Below are 17,009 nucleotides of genomic sequence, written 5' to 3' on the forward strand. Positions count from 1 at the left end.
GTAAGAGTGGGTCATCTACGAATCAGAATACCAGTTATTCAGCAAAAGCAATACATAATTAGTGTTTATTATTTTACAAATATTCAAAGAATATGTTACTGGCTATTTTAGAAGATAACTGAATGATCCGGCTGAGTGCAATTCCCCACCTGGACTGATGGACACTATATTAAACCAAAGCACCTATGCATCGTTCCCAAACAGTGGGGTGTTTCATATCATTGGTTTATTTACCTCTTCATCACTGGGGCTCTAGCTCAGGCCCATGATCGAAAATTACATGACCTATGAGCATGAACGTACTTTTTGCAATAAAGTCACTCAGTGGCTTTTTTTTGCTTGCTTCTGATTTCATAATTGTTACAATATCTGCAGTTTTTCCATTATCAGTGTATTTGGTAGTTTGCTAATCTATGCTTTAAAAGATCTTCCCTAACACTTTGCATTGATATCAGAAAAACGTATTCAGCTCAACACCTGCTATCATTTGGTAACATTCATCAATTCTGCAAATATTTAGTCTGAAATAAATAATTTGTAATATTTCGGTAGCCCTGGGTAAAATTTGACAGATATAAGATAAAATGTTATCATGATAGGACTTTGAATGTTTGCATCATATTTCTGTTCAGTATGCATTGTAAGACTTTAGTCATAACATAGTAAAGTTAAAGTAAATAGATTTTTCTTGAGGGAGGGCATTGAGCAGTAGACGCCCCGTGTTCTGTCACTTCTCCTCCTCTTTGTCACCTTCTTTGCTTTCATTACTTTCTGTTCACTCCACTTCTTCTCCCTTTCATTGTCTTTGAGCTCCATGTCAGGATTCAAGATTCAAACTAAAGGTAGGAGGACCCAGGTGCAGACTATTGATATTTGTTGAAACACAAAAAAAGGTACAAACGAAGGCGTACTGATTAGTCCACGTAACAGAAAATCCCAAGGAATAAAGTACAACCAAAAATCCAACAGAAACACACGGGGAGCCACCCTGCTCTTTCTCTGCCTTTTTCTTTTTCATCTCCTCCTGCTGCTTTGTGGCTGTTTTCTCCAACCGCTCCTGCTCCTTCGCTATGTCAGTAAGCATCTGAAAATAGAAAACAGAATAATTCACTAAACATTCAAAGCTGATTCTGACCCAATCTGAAAGCAGCTGTTAGAAACCAACAAGTCAGTAATCTGAAGTGAAACACTGAGCTGAGGCAGCATACCTGCAGCAGGTCGATCTTATCAATGAGGCTCTTCTCCAGAGCATCACACCTGCTCCTCCACTACTCCTCCACTACTCCTCACTCCTCCTCTGGAGCTGGTTCACCTCCACCTGTTCATGCGCTAACAATGGCTGAATTATTTTTTTAACTATGCGCCCCTTGTCTGCACTTCTGCTATTTTAATTAATTTTAATGACTTATTTAAATTGAGCTTATATTTTAATCTATTACCTTTTATAATCAATATATGTAGCCCCTGTGAGGAGTTTTTCACTGAAATTAATTCTGATTTCTCTGTATGACCTACAAAAGCCAACCAGACCATCAGCAACAAGATTGATTATTTCTGTATAGTTATTTTTAATGCCTGAAACTGAAGGCGGGGCGTAGGTGTCAGAAAAAGCGATTAACTGCACGCTGCCTTTGGTTACATTTTCAAGGGCAAAAATATAAAGTGAGTGATACATATGACTGTTAAAGAAAGTGGGATGAGATTTTTTGTTGCCACTTAAGCATGTACAGGACAAAATCAGCAAAGATAAAAGAGGTACGGCTTTGTCCACAGGTGGCGTCAAAATCAACACAAAGCGAAAGTTCCTCACAGGAGCTTTAATTATTTTTAACTGATCTTACATTTTAATGTATTTCTTACTGAACATTTTTGAAATATAATGGAACATTGAATATTGCAGCAGTTCTGGGACTGGGAACTAAGAGAAAAAATTCTGGCTATACTAAAAACTAAGGAAAAGTATAACTGACTAGTTATTAAGTAGAAGCATATACTGTTGCATTGTTCTGACCAGACCAGTTTTATATTTTACTATATTTTGTCTTCTGCATTATATTTTTCTTTTCATTTAATGTTTTTAATGCTCTGTTTTAACGCACTTTGAATTGCTCTATGTTTGAATGGTGCTTTATAAATAAACTTGCCTTACCAAATGAGACCACCCTCTATAAGTATCCCATATTACTACTACGCATTGAAAACCCACATTGTTCGAGACATTTCACCACACCAATAATGGATGACTTATTTTTAGTGTTTAGTCAGTGTGAAAATATACTGTGTTAAAGGGTCTATAAAGCAATATCAGAGTTTGCTCCTTCACTGAACACCGTCTGATTATGTTGCTAGCTTACATTTATTTGTCTTTTTGAGTTACCACAAATAGCAGCTGTAACAATAGTCAACCTTAATAGCTGGAGGTGATGTCAATCACTAGCTTCACTAGCTTACTAGAGTCATTAGGGTACATCATGGGAACCATGACTGTCTCTACACTGTTAGTCCCAATCAATGTTTTTGTCTGCTGCAGGTTGTTATTGTCTGGTGTTTTTTATTGCCATTGGTTTGTCAGACACTTCTGATACTCTCATATCTCAGAAGGTTCTCACCAGAGGTCGATGTTTTCCTTGAAACAATGTGCTTTTGCATTGTTTGTTTTCTTGGCCTATTCATAACTTTACTTAGTAGTCTGATCTGTGCTGTTTAACTCAACTCCACTCCCTGGTTTTGTTGTTACTTGTCTTTTAGCATGAAGTCTTTACAAACTGTATGTGAAGCTCTTCATGTCTTCTGTGCCACTGAGTTTTTTGCATGTTGACTGCATATTGCCTGCTCGAGATCAACTCAGACTTTGACACAAGTAGCGAGGACCTCTTTGCCATTACCTCCCCAGTTTGTTTTTACACATTTATTCTTTGTTATTCCAAGTTAAAGGCGAGTATGAGCGTAATTCCTTTTCGTTATGTCATGACTGTTGAAAATTAATCTGCATGCGCAAGATGCAAGACACTGATTATGCATGGTCACATAGGCAGGATCCTAGACTGGTTATGTATTATACTCTGCATTTTGTGGCACTTTATGGTCTGTCAGTTGGAAATGGTCCTTAGTCTGTACTAGTGACATAACAGAATAGTGTTTAAATACACTCAAATTAGTGTCTGTTATACCAAACATCTTAATTATTCATAAATGTGTGTTTTGGTTTTTTTAATTATTTAATTGACAAATTGACTTGAAAATGAGTCATTGTTACTGTCATTGGTCTTCAGCAATAAAAGCTTGCTAGGGCTAAGATACAATGATTTATTTGTGAAATTAAATGAAAGGGAGAGCCTAACTGTGGAACGTGTATTTAATGTATAATATGACAACAGCTTTATGTTATGATGGAAGAACCATCAGATCTTTAACATAAGTCTAAGTAACAAGTCAACCGTGTAATCCCAAAGTCCTGCAATCAACCTTAAAAAAAAGCAATAAAAGTAGGGGCTGTTAAACGACTGAGTTGTACTGTATAATTTATTCATAACCTACAAACAACTAATAAGAATGAATTAATGTAGTGCCGTAAAAGGTACAATTTTAGTATTAATAAACGTAATACATAATTATAAACTTAATACATACTTTAGCTACAAGCATCTCGGAACGTTACCAGCACTGCCGGACAATAGTTTTCCAGAACGGGTAGAAGTAAACTGAACCTCGTAATGGGAACTTGAACGCAACATTGTAAGTCTACCCGGTGGCAGTGACGCCCCAAAACTGCACGAGGTGGTTGGCTTTGCTGGACCCTCCTGCAGCACGTGCGTAACCCCTCCTCTGACTCCCTCCATAGTGGTTCATCAAAACACACTCTACTAACTCTTCTGACATTGTCACCGTCAGGGGAGAGCCGTAGCAGTAATTAGCCCTGGCTGTCTGCTAAGAACATTATAATTTGTCTAACATGGACGGCTCTGATAAAACACAGATTAAACATACAGCGGGGATAAGGGAGGATTCAAAAGCTGGAGAAGCGGCTTTTTCTGCTCAGAGCTCCGATGAAGGCTGTGGATCTTGTCTAATGCGCAAGAGGGATTTCATCTCGCCGGTGTACCGGAATGAGCTCCGACAACTTGTCAAACTAGCGGGACCAGTGGTAAGACTGAATTTAGCCCAATTTAGACCCACCTCACCGCCTCCAAAGTTTCTGCGCTCTGTGTACTGTAGCCTACAAGTGTGCATATGTCTACGTGTGCAGGGAAGTTCAGATTTTAAACGCTAATCTTTAATTGATTTTAAACGGGAAATTTTAATTAAAATGTTGTTTGAGGGTGTTTACTTCCCTCCCACTCTGTTTATTGTGTAGACTATGTCAGTTACAATTTGGTTCTAACTCTATGAAGCACAAAATATTCTGGAATATAGTTTGGGACATGCAAGTACTGTAGCCTATAGGGCAACTCAAATAAAAACAGGGCCAATTTACTATATGAGGGGTTTAAGATTATGTATCACTTGGGCCCCTTTGAAGCCCCTGTGAGGAGTTTTTCGATGGTTATGAAAAAGTCAGAAATGTATTCTGTTGACTCTATATGACCTACAAAAGCAAACCAGACCATCAGCAACAAGATTGAATATTTCTATATCGTTTTTGTAATGCCTGAAACCGCTGGCGGAGGGTAGATGTCAGAAGAAGCAATTAACTGGGGGCGCCAAAATCAACACAAACCAAAAGTTCCTCACAGGAGCTTTAATTTCATTTTATATCGTGCAAATTGCAATGAAAAAAATATCATAATTGTAAGACTGTCAACCGTGAGCCTTCAGGATCCTTGACATTACGGTCTAACTACACAGTATTTTACTGTACATATTACTTATATCTTACTAGCCTGTTTTCGTGCTTTTAAATTGGACTAAATCAGTCTTGTGATTAAGATTTTTTGTTTATTATAGGTAATTACATTTTTCTCTAATACTGTATGTATTTATATAGCCACCTCTTATTAGAAATGCCAAATGTTTATGCAGAAATGTATCAATTCTTGTATCATCTACATATTTTAAGCACACCAACACGTTTCCGAACCTTTTAGAGATATAAAAAAATGTATCATGGTAATTTTTTCTTATAAAAATATATCAATATTTATCACAATTTATAATTTATTAATGCTGCCAGTTCGAGAGGTGTCCCGATAATGATGGACGCCTACAAAGAAAACAAAGGAACAAAGAAGTTCACCTTTAGTTTTGCTTTTTTATTTTTCTCATTAACAGATGACATCCACTCTCTTAACCAGCAGTTTGAACATTGACTGACAGTGGGAAATGGCGTGTACTCGGTTGTTTACTTAAAGTGCAAGAAAAACTGTGGACTAACTGGCTGTTGATGCACTTTTCACTTTGTGTAGCAGTTTGATCGAACAACATCGATGTCAATTTTATCATGATCCCCTGTAAAGACTGTTTCATTGCTCAGCCTCGTCTTTATTCAGTGTATTCTGATTCCTCACGTTTATGTGTCTTTTTCTATTCATTTCTCTAGAATTGTCTAATTAAGAAAATGATTTGTTTTGTTCTCCAGGTCATTTCCCAGTTGATGGTCTTTATGATCAGTTTCGTCAGCACTGTGTTCTGTGGTCACCTGGGAAAAACAGAACTTGCGGGAGTATCATTATCAATTGCGGTGAGATGTTGCTTAAGTTCTACATGTGTTTGGATCCAGCCTTTCAGTACTTGGGTTTAAAGAATCATCTTGTTTTTCCTAAATCATATTTTGCTTTATTGCAGGTGGTGAATGTCACGGGTATTTCTATTGGCACTGGTTTGTCATTAACCTGTGATACCCTCATATCTCAGGTATCCCTCACCAGAGGATGTTCTTTCACTTTATTCATCTTACATAGACAAAAACAGATACTGCTGCGTTCCCAGGTTGTCCTGGGGTTCTCTTATAAAACAACTCAACAATGAGCTTTTGTATAACGTTAGTTTTCTTTGACCAGTCATACCCGTGGTTATTGGTGTGATTAGTGTTGTCAAACTGTGCTTATTTGAGTGTTTTTCTACCTGTTTCATGCAGACATATGGGAGCGGTAACTTGAAGCGTGTGGGTGTCATTCTCCAGAGGGGGATCCTGATTCTGTTATTGGCCTGTTTCCCCTGCTGGGCCGTCCTTATCAACACTGAACCTCTCCTACTTGCTGTCAGGCAGAGCCCAGAGGTTGCCAGGTCGGTAAATATTAATCATAAAAACAACACTTTAGAAACTTTAGAACTGGAATAAGGGGAATAACTTCTTAACACCTCTGCATCAGACCTGCACTCATTTCCAAACCATAAACTCTTTAGTTGCTTATTTACACCTACAGCAGATACAGAGCAACATTTACACATTTGAAGTCATGTTTCCAGCCAAATGATGACTTAATATTTTCCTTTCTCTTAGTTCTGGTTGCTGCTGGCTGCTTAAGGCTTCATTATGTGTAAAAGCTAGTCATTAACATTTTTGTTGTGTTGTGCCTGGCAGGTTTTGTATATTAGGTTTTTAAGGCTGCCTGGTGCATCTGTAAACAATGCTATGTCACTACAAGGTACACCTTTTGCAAACAATTTTGCATTATTGTTAATAACCTAAATATGATTATAGTAGCTTTAAAGCTTTGCTGATAGACCACTGTAAATTTCCCTGTTGTGGGACGACATTTCTGACCAGACTGGCCCAACAGCCGGAAACTACAGTTCTGACTGTAGTTTCTAACAAAAACATTATTACAAACACATATAATAAATAAATAATCATTAAAAAATAAATAAATAACATAATTTAAGCAAATACATTTTTAACTTAATTGAACAAATTACTAACTTAAGTTCACAGATATCCAAAACTTTTATCCTTGATTCCTGTAGGACGTAATACATATTTAGCTAGTGATCTTTTCACAATAAAATACTTAAGCCTCTATTAGACAAAACAACTGTTTAAAGATAATGAAATACAACTTCATTGGCAATATTATCAGTTAAACAGTGTATTCAATTATTGATCAGACTGAGTAGTTGACAGTTTATCAGTTTTGTCTTCTACAACAGGTTTAGTTGGATGTATAAACCAATTTACATCTAGACCCAACATTGTCATCAGAGGATGAGTAATGGTTAATAATCGTATATGTTTCAAGCCCACAGTTTAATGTACATGTGTGTTTGTTGTTTTTTTTCATGAAGTCTCTCCCAGCTGTACGTGAAGATCTTCATGCCTGCTCTGCCAGTGAGTTTGCTGCTTTCTAAATCTGTGAATAAGAATAATGAAGATAATGATATAATACATGCAGATGTTAAAGAAGATATGCTTGATCTTACTTTCATACTAAAATGTACAGTACCAATATATGTAAAAGCGGCAATGATTAAAGTGTCTGTTTCCTTCTTCAGGCAGCTTTTATGTACCAGCTGCAAGGGAGGTACCTTCAAAATCAGGTACAGCAAAGCAAACGCACTGTGGTGTAAGTTAATGGCTGGACCCGTTATTAAATGTTAAATATAAATTGGAGATTGTTCTGTGATTTACAGGGAATTATATGGCCTCAGGTTATAACCGGAGTAATTGGAAATATTTTCAACGCAATTATCAACTACGTCTTGCTCTACTGTCTGGATTTGGGCGTTGCGTGAGTGTTTCAACACCGTCCTTTAGTAGTGGTGCTTATTAATCAGTTTTTATTAACTGTCAATAACAAGTGCCATCTAATTTTTTTTTCCTGTTTCCTTTTTGCGCTTCAAATTAAAACAACTGTTTTTATGTTGGGTTTTTTTGTCTTTTAAAGTGGATCTGCAGCAGCCAATGCCATCTCTCAATACTTGCTGGCTGTGGTCTTGTATGTTTACATCTGCTGGAGGGGTCTGCATAAGGCTACATGGGGAGGTTAGTTTTCTAATTTTTATTGAGATATTTGACCACAAAATGAAATTGAAATTGTGTTATTTCCTCTTAACGAGGTTGATCGCACTAATTCTCTTATTCTATCCAATAATTTCACCCTCTTATATCATGATGTTTTTGTTGTCTCACAACTTGTAGTGAACATAGGTCTGAGCATTCTTTTGTGTAATGTTTAACTGAAATAGTTACACTCTTTTACTGTGTAATGTAGTGTAGAGGAGAGGTGACGGTGCTGACGCAGGTGGCTAGAGGAAGAATTTAAGAATTAAGTTCTATCATAAGTCACAGGGCTGTTATATAATGTTAGCAAAACATTTGCCAGGAGTTCAGTAATGATTACTTTATGTTACCTGAACTAAAGTTATTTTATATAATGAGTGAACCCTTTTAAGCCTAAGCCCACTTAGTGACATTTAAAAACACGTGTAGTATTTGAACATTTGAAATAATAAAGTTATATTTTGTCAGATTTATAAGTATATGTAGAAATCAATATCTTCATCCTTTTCTGTAAGCAATGAAAAAATAACCCATGGACCTCTGACCCACAGGTTGGTCAATGGACTGTCTGCAGGAGTGGGGACCCTTCGTCCAGCTGGCCATCCCCAGTATGCTCATGCTGTGTCTGGAGTGGTGGATGTTTGAAATGGGAGGATTTCTTGCCGGAGTGATTAGTGAGGCCGAGCTGGGAGCTCAGTCCATAGTGTATGAGCTGGCTGTAATAGCTTACATGGTAAGACTTTATTTCAGTATTAAGTGGAAATGCTAACCTCCTGCATGTGTGTTGCCATTACTCAAATGTTATTATAGTTTAACAACAGTACCTTTACCCCTCAGTTCCCATTAGGGTTCTCTGCTGCTGCCAGTGTACGGGTTGGGAATGCTCTTGGTGCGGGAGACATAGAGCAGGCCAAGCTGTCCTCCAAAGTCCCCATCGTTTGTGCTTGTAAGGACTGATGCGTACAATGCATGTTAACTGACTGTCATGTTGCTGACATTTTTTTGGTGATTTTTTTAAAGAAGTTATGCATCTAATTTACTGAAAAGCTGCAGTAAAAGTTGTTGTTCGACCTGATGTAAGTGAGATGTTGTTTAAGCAGACCTCAGGAATGTAGGAAGCTGCTTCCACAGCTGGGGGGCAAAGAAACTAAAGGCTGACAGTTTTATAGACTGACAGTACATAAATAAGTGAGTTTGGAGATTTCTTGTAATCTCACAGATTGAATCTGAGATAATTCAACCCACTGTTTAAAGTACAGTGTGTCTTGAATATGTAAATAGTCACAAACACTGATGACGCTCAATTTATTAATAACTTGATTTTTGTGTTTCCTTTTTTGTCCATGGCAGTCATAATTGCATGTTTCGTTGGAGCTGGTCTCAGCATCTCCAGAAATGTCATTGGATACATTTTCACATCAGAGCAGTAAGTAAACGCTTTACTTCCTCCCACTTACTGATTGATTCAGTTGTTTCGTCCGTGCTTGGTTGCAGTCCACGTGCCACTGCAGGCTTAGTTTCATCTTGCTGTCCAAACTGTAATACATTAACTGGGGTCATCATCACCATGTCTCCTCACAAAAAAGAAACCCCCATTGGTGTGCCACATTACGCCTGCCATACAGTATATGTTCATTCGTGGGTCTGTCGAAGGTGGCAATGCTGTTTTGGCTTGTGGTGGTCATTAATGGCCATGTGGTAGTAACTAATAAGGATTGGGATGAGGGTGCAATAGGAGGGGTTTCTTCACTGAGTGCTTATCCTTATCCTCATTAGGGCAGAAATATCTTTTTATCCTTAGCCAAAGTTTAGAAATCTTTCAAAAGAGGACTAAATTTTCTTAAAATTTCTTATTGCTTTATCAGTGGAGAGGTCCTTATAACATACAGTGTCCTGTTTCTATTTGTTTGTTGGATAATTTATATATACAGTTACCTCACTAAAGAACTCCACACGCTTTTCTTCTTCACTGAAACATGATTTTGTGTCCATTAAAAATCTGTCTGCATCTCCTGCAGAGACATTTTAGAGCGGGTTGCCGACGTCATGCTCTTATTCTGTTTCATGCATCTTTTTGATGCAGCTGCGGTGAGAAAATTTCATCTATTTGAATTAATGTAATTATTTAGACCTAATACTGATGTAAACATAATGTGAACTGACCAATCCTCTGTTTGATATGGTCAGGGTGTGACTGGAGGCGTTCTCAGAGGAGCAGGGAAACAGTTGATCGGTGCTCTGTGTAATCTGGTGGGATACTACTTCATTGGGTTCCCTATTGGTGTGTCCCTAATGTTTGCAGCAAATATGGGCATTATAGGTAAGAGTAAAAATGTGCTGTATGAAGTCTTATCTCCTGCTTGACATTTAATGTTAAAGAAGGCTAACTTTTCCCTCATCTCTGTATAGGCCTGTGGACAGGATTTGTCATTTGCGTGTTTGTGCAGTCCCTTTTCTTCATCATATTAGTGTGCAAACTCGATTGGAACAAGGCTGCTAAAGAGGTGCGTACATATATTTCTTGGCCAACTGAAATTTAGCTTTATATTTGTCTGGAGATGTATTTGAAGTTAAAAGCTCTTAATGTTTATGATCAGGCTCTTGTGAGAGCAGGTGTGCAGATCAAAGAAGAAAAAGAGATGACAGGGATAGAAAATACAGGTAAGCTCAGATACACAAATTGAAACATCATTGTGTGACAGTATTTTGTTAATACTGAATATTTTCTATCAAACCTCCAGATTCAAATCACAACCAGGCTCAGGTCAGTGCTTCTGAAACCATCTATGAAAGTGTTGATGACGACCACAAAGACCCTGAGGTGCATAGTCCAGGTCAGAATAAGTCCACCACAACTACAGTGGGAGATGTTCTGTCAGTAACACAACTGGTGTTACGGCGTGGCCTCACATTGCTCCTCATGGTCGTTATCCTCGTCATTGGAGTCTTCGCCAGTGAATTCCTCATCAAGCTGCTGAAATGAGTCTTCTGATGATGTAAAGCGGGCAGTCAGTCTTTTTTAGCTTCACATTCCATTAAACAATAGTTTCATGTTAACAATGTATCACCTTGTAGGGTGACAGGTATACTTTGGATGTCTGAAGCTCTGTGCAGCTTTTAGCCCAAAACTCTGACATACATATACTATAAACTCTATGACAGAGAGCTGAATTAAACAAGGTGATAAGAGTTGTTAAGGGGGTATTGTGAGTTAGTGAAAAAAAACCCATTTATAATGACTTTCTCCCTCTTCAGCTAGCCATGACTGTCACTGTCAATCTGATAGTACTCAAAAAGTAGAACAAACGGCGGCTTTAGAAGGATGCTCATGTTGTTCTTTCTTCTCAAGATACATCAGGCAGGTGTTCACCTAAATGATTGCCTGAACAAATTGGATGAAAGTTCCCAAACTTCAAGTCATATAAGTCAGTATGATTTTGTTCTAGTGATCCAGAGAGGGCAAACATTACTTTATACACATTTAATTAAGTTTATCTTAATGTTCAAACTTTACTCAGCTGCTCAGAAAGAATACTAAAAGAAAAATCCAAGATGTGTCGATCTAAGAGTAATATTTGGAGATGTTTACAGACTGTGTCTTAGGCTAAAGAAGACAAATTGCAGAAACGTGAATGTGATTGTATTTTTAGTAAGGTGTTAAGGTCATTAAAGAACACATCACATTCCCACCGTGGGTCAGCTGAGAGTCCCTGCAACATTAAACCAAATAAACACTTAACAGAGGCTTGCTGTTACAAGACCAAAATATAGGAACGCTGATATTTTTTATTCGGGTTCTTTTTTAATTAACTGTGATATTATGTAATCTATGTACATGCAGTTTAGATGAAGATGTTCTTGAATCAGTCTGTGGTATGTTATGCACATCACTTTTATTGTTCTGTTCATGTTTCTCAGCCTACAACATTAGGGGGCAGTATCTTTCTGCCAAATAACAACCACAGTAATCAGTAAAAAGTAAAATCTCTGGTACCAAAGAATTATGTAGGCAATACTTTAACACTTATTTTTTACAATGAGCTTTATTCTCATTATTGTCATCTCTCATTGTAAATAAATAGTTTAATGATTATTATATCAATGTTGTCTGTATCATGTTTTCTGTGCTCAATGTTGATTAAGTAGAAGTGCATTTTTATACCTCCGCTCTGGCGATTGTGGCCATTATGTTTTATACCCAAAAGGTCAAAGGTCAACTTCACTGTGACGACACTATGTTCTGCAAAAACACTTCTCTGGCCATTATTCAATGCCATAACTCAGATACTGAATTAGTGACATGAATCTTTGGTGCCCACCTTGAAACTAGGGTCATTGTATAGATCTTCTGTGCTGCCGGGTTGAAGATGTGTGTGAAGCATCCATGTTTTGCAAGAGAAATATACTTAATACCTTTTATTAGATTCCTTCAAAGTCTTCACTGTATGAGTCTGGCCAGACATGGATGTATACTGTAACTTGACTGGAGGTATACAACCACGAAGCGGTAATTCTAGTTTTTGCCATAATGTCTGGGTTTGGGTTGTGGCATTTTGAAAAAGCATGGAGGAATAATGTGTTTTTTAAAGGCCTGCAAGTTTTGGGTTAGAACACAAATCAAACTTCAGTCTAGAGGACTGTTGTGTTAAAAGTAAAATATATATATATATATATATATATATTTAGTTTGTTAGATTTTAACTCTTTAACCTGGGAAATCCATCAATGTTAAGCTGAAGCCACCACCATGTATATACATGTCAAAGGTGTGTTTAGGGAACTATAAAAGATTGTGCGGTGTGCCTGTGTGGTTTCAACGGGGATGAATTGTCCACACAGCAGGTGTTGCATGGGTAAGTAAAACTAACCATGGCACCTCCAGAATCTAAGCATTGAAAACTGATTCAGTGCAGGATGAGGGCAGGTTTTCCATGCCCAGTCATTTTTTTTCTAGCAATTTCAAGGGTTTGTAAAAAATGAACGATATGCAATGTTGTATATTAAAACAGCACAAAGTTTAAAGGGGTATACAACTATTAGTAATAGTTTTTTAACCACAATTGCCAAAACCAAACAAGATTTTTTTTTTTTTCATTAACATTCGGAGGTTTCTCACTAACACCTTCCAGCAAATGACACCTGAGAATGTCCTGAACACACACAGGTGGGCCTGATCTGTTCCCTCTGTCTGCCTATTACTCACCTACTAATCACCTACAAGGTCCTTCACAATCTTTCCCCCTCCTACCTCACCGACCTCCTTCTCCAATACACCCCCACCCGCAACATAAGATCGACTGATGCCAACCTCCTCACCCCTCTCACCCAAACCAAATACCGGACCTGGGGGGACAGAGCCTTTTCCACTGCTGCCCCCTCCCTCTGGAACTCTCTCCCACAACACCTCAGAACCTCTCCCTCTCTTCCTTCCTTTAAAACTGCACTCAAAACCCACCTATTTAAATCTGCTTTTAACCAATGACCTTTTAAAGCGCTATATAAATAAAATGTATTATTATTATTACTATTAATAATACAAAACATAAAAATGATCCCCTCGTGCCTCTTGACCATGTCCTCCTTTTCTTGTTTCCTAGACATGTGAACTCTGCAACTCACTACATGACATTCCCCTTTTTCCTGGAAACACAGTTATCCACCTACTCAGTACTGTGCTGTATAGAAGTGGCTATTGTATTGTTTTGCTTTCTAGAACACCTATTCTCTTAACCTTTAGAACCACCTTAAAACTTGTTTTAAACAATATACAGTTATTTTACAATTCATCCACAGTTCACTTCAACACAAAATCACATTGTCTGAGGAGGCCTTATGATCCTGAGGTCTGGCCATTGACATGTCTTAAATTTGAGTGTCTCAGCTCCTGATGTTTCCTTCTGTGCACTGTGTATTTCTCTAGGCCTGCTTGTCTTATATCTTTTCACCTGTGTGGTGTTCCTCTGCTTTTTCAATAAAGAGCAGTTAGCAGTATGTAGCAGTATGTTCTATACTCATACAGTCACAAACTACTCAGCTCACATTTCCAATCAAGTGACTTACTCTCCTTGTAAGCCATAAATGATTGCACTTCACTTCTGCTGTATTTGCTCAAGCTCATTTTGGTGTTGTTTTCAGCTGTTTGCTTCCATTATTTGACCAGTAAGCCCTGAACAAGTCAGATTAAAAGCGGCCCATTGTCTGATTTTCAGGTGAAAGGTAAGCCATGTCTGCTGATAATTGGGTAAAAATGTAGTTGAAAAGATCAGAACCCAGTACTCTAGTAGTGAAAGAATAACCTACAGCCACAAGTATGGAGTGATTGATTATCAGTGGTCCGAGCAGATCTATAGTAACATCCTGACATCCCCATATCTAAGACATGCCTTGGAATATTTCACTGATACTTTTTCAATGCCAGGTCAACAAACCTTGGTTTTGAAGTGTTGTTTGGTTCCCACTTTTCCCAAGTGTCCTAGATAAGGCCTGTAGAGTTTTTGGCAGCACAATGCACTTTCAAGGCTGCATTATGTTTCCCACTACACACAGTTCATTTTCAAATGGTGCACCTCCACTAGTAGCCTACTGTGTGGAGGGTAGAAGCTTCCTCCCCCTTGGGTAGTGCTTCAAGTAGTGCTTTGGTTTTAGAACTCATTATCACAAATCTCACATACTTTCCCATTGATGTTTAAGGGTCTCCTTTTTATGCTGTATCCCTCAGCTGCTGTGACATTGCTTCTGCCTTGTTCTGTTTTCCTCGTATGAGACACCATTCTCAACCTTTATGGCTGCATTCTAAAAACTCATCCCTTGATGCGTGCACATGATTTCGATCAGGGACTGAACATACATTTCCGGAGCACATTGTCTGTGACTAGATCAGACCTCCTGCCCTACACGTATGGATGTTTCTTCTCCCATGCCCACACTAAAAGCACGGGCTTCATGCTCTGTCTGAGAGCACCTCCACTCACAAGCCTCTTTCACACATGCAGTGTACTCCTGAACATGTCTTGACATTACCCTGGAAGTACAGCATGTGAGAATCAGTTGAATCAGACATTAATTGGACTTTATCCCACCAGCCCCGTAGTACAAAGTCAGTGTATTATCTAAGCCGTGCTACATGTGTGAAAGGACATGTCTGGATAATGTCCAGACCTGATTCTCCAGACATAGTCCAGAGCAGAGTTCTTATGTGAAAACATCTACATTCTGTCAGTTTGGAGTTCATGTAGCACATAGGCACCATCTCTTCATGCTGTTCTGCAGTAGTACTGTTTCTATAGACCCATAGGACTTAAATCCGCCATCACCATGATTCTGGCTTCCTTGTCAAAGTAAGAAAAGGTTCAAGCTCTGGCTACTGTAGCGGATGATCCGATGATGAAGAATTAAAATCGTTCACTCCTTAACAAAAACGGAATATTTTCTTCCTGTTCACATGACCTCTGGGTCAATAATGACAAGTGAAGACAGCTAATTTATGGCTCTTGTAGGAGGTCGACTTTCCTTGATTTCTGGCTAACATCCAGAGACTCACTCGAGCAACAAGATGGAGATATCCAAAAACTGTATGAAAATAACGAACTTTATGATTAAAATGTACATTTACTAAGATGTTATGTGTATTAACCAACTGAAGTTACTGGACTGATGCTTAATGTTGATTGTTGATTCTAAATGTACAGAGAGGATGAGTGGCTATCTGTCCACTCTCCCTCTCATTCCCCCTTTGCCTAGAGATACTACAGTTCTGTGACTCTCTGAATTTCAGTTGTTCAAGAAACAGACAATTCCTAAACCTATAGGCCGAACCCTTAATTAATACGTATTCTGTTACCTCAATTATTTTACATTATCATGTTAGACTTATATTCCTGTGACATGTTTCCTAAAGTGTCCGATAGGAACGCATGTGCACATTAGTGCGTAAGCCTAGGGGGGATGTTTGAGCAGATGTCCTGACACCTTCTCATGGGCTTTGCACTCAAAGTCATAAAGATGACAAAAGTGATGCTTCCCAGTGATATCCCAAGTCCCCAGACACCTCAGGAATTGACCTTTCGGAAGATAAAGGGGTTAAACAGCAACAACCCTTATACCTCTCTAGTCACGCCTGGGTGGGAGCCATGGACCCCCTAACAAGGGATTAACAAATAAACACTTTCTGATGGACTGAACAACCCTAAGACAAAACAAAGGGAATCAAGAAGAATCGGTTGATAAGGACACTAATTGACAATGGTTGCCTTTCCTGTGTTTTGTATGTTGTGTGAATTTATCTGCCTGCAAGATCTCTCTGAGCACCTCTGCACTTCACAGGACACAGACACATTCCTGTGGCAGAGGGAACATTGATAAGACTATTAAAGTTATTTTACATATTTGTCATAACAACTAAGGTCGTCATCTATGTGGTTGTTGAAATCGTTTGATACTTTTATTTCAATTGATCAAGTTTTACTCGGTGAGTGATATTAAGTATTTGGTCTTATTTCAAAGGAGAGAGAGCAAAACTTTCAAATATGGTAGAATTAAAAAGGTGAAGCGAATTAATATTAAGTTTGTTAAAGAAGTTTAACTGAAAGAATCAACAGATGGTTTATGATGGGGAGTGGTCAGCAGCTCCCGCCAATGCAAAACACCCCTATCACAAAGGATAATACCCAAGGAGAAGTGTTAAGACTACTCTTCTGCTGTGGCTCTTCTGCTGAGATCCCAGGACTGATGTACTGATGTGATTCTCCCTCTCTCTGGCCTAATGGCCGAAGGCCGGAGAGAGGGGGGTAAAGCCTGCCGTCTGGCCACCCAAGGCCCGCTGCAGAGTTCTAGCCACACCGAGCATGTTGGAAGGGACATCCAACCAACCTGTGAAGGAAACTTCTGATTTCTGAAACAATTAGAACTTTGAGTCCTGCCAACCAGGATCCCTTATGGCTGCTCGTGCTCTTCGCCTCTGGTTCTCACCTTGATGCTGCCCTGCGGAATGCTGGGTCAGGAAACGCCGCCTGCTGCGACTCCTGAATCCTGAATCCTAACTTGCACTGAACTTGCCTGAGAGCCAAATCTTGCG

The 17,009-nt window shown here is 38.7% G+C and overlaps 1 protein-coding gene across 1 annotated transcript; it reads left to right on the plus strand.

Annotated features, from left to right (window-relative positions):
• Positions 1 to 3,952: 3,952 nt before the first annotated feature.
• LOC138604872 (multidrug and toxin extrusion protein 1-like) lies at positions 3,953 to 10,919 on the plus strand. Its single transcript, XM_069676902.1, has 16 exons — positions 3,953 to 4,144; positions 5,576 to 5,677; positions 5,782 to 5,850; positions 6,074 to 6,222; positions 7,222 to 7,264; positions 7,429 to 7,473; positions 7,567 to 7,664; positions 7,821 to 7,918; positions 8,488 to 8,669; positions 8,774 to 8,882; positions 9,287 to 9,362; positions 9,955 to 10,024; positions 10,124 to 10,256; positions 10,346 to 10,440; positions 10,534 to 10,597; positions 10,678 to 10,919. The coding sequence occupies exons 1-16, from the start codon at positions 3,953 to 3,955 to the stop codon at positions 10,917 to 10,919; spliced, it is 1,767 nt and encodes a 588-aa protein (XP_069533003.1).
• Positions 10,920 to 17,009: the final 6,090 nt, after the last annotated feature.

This window comes from Semicossyphus pulcher, unplaced genomic scaffold, assembly GCF_022749685.1.
Source record: "Semicossyphus pulcher isolate SPU_LCO1_2020_fin unplaced genomic scaffold, fSemPul1.0.p SCAF_27, whole genome shotgun sequence".
In the NCBI taxonomy this organism is placed as follows: Eukaryota; Metazoa; Chordata; class Actinopteri; order Labriformes; family Labridae; genus Semicossyphus; species Semicossyphus pulcher.

Excerpts from the sequence above, each read along its gene's own strand:
- LOC138604872 (XM_069676902.1), top strand. The coding sequence starts at position 3,953 with ATGGACGGCTCTGATAAAACACAGATTAAACATACAGCGGGGATAAGG. Across the intron at positions 7,265-7,428 it reads TCTTCATGCCTGCTCTGCCA|GCAGCTTTTATGTACCAGCT; the intron begins GTGAGTTTGCTG and ends TTCCTTCTTCAG. Across the intron at positions 10,598-10,677 it reads GACAGGGATAGAAAATACAG|ATTCAAATCACAACCAGGCT; the intron begins GTAAGCTCAGAT and ends TCAAACCTCCAG.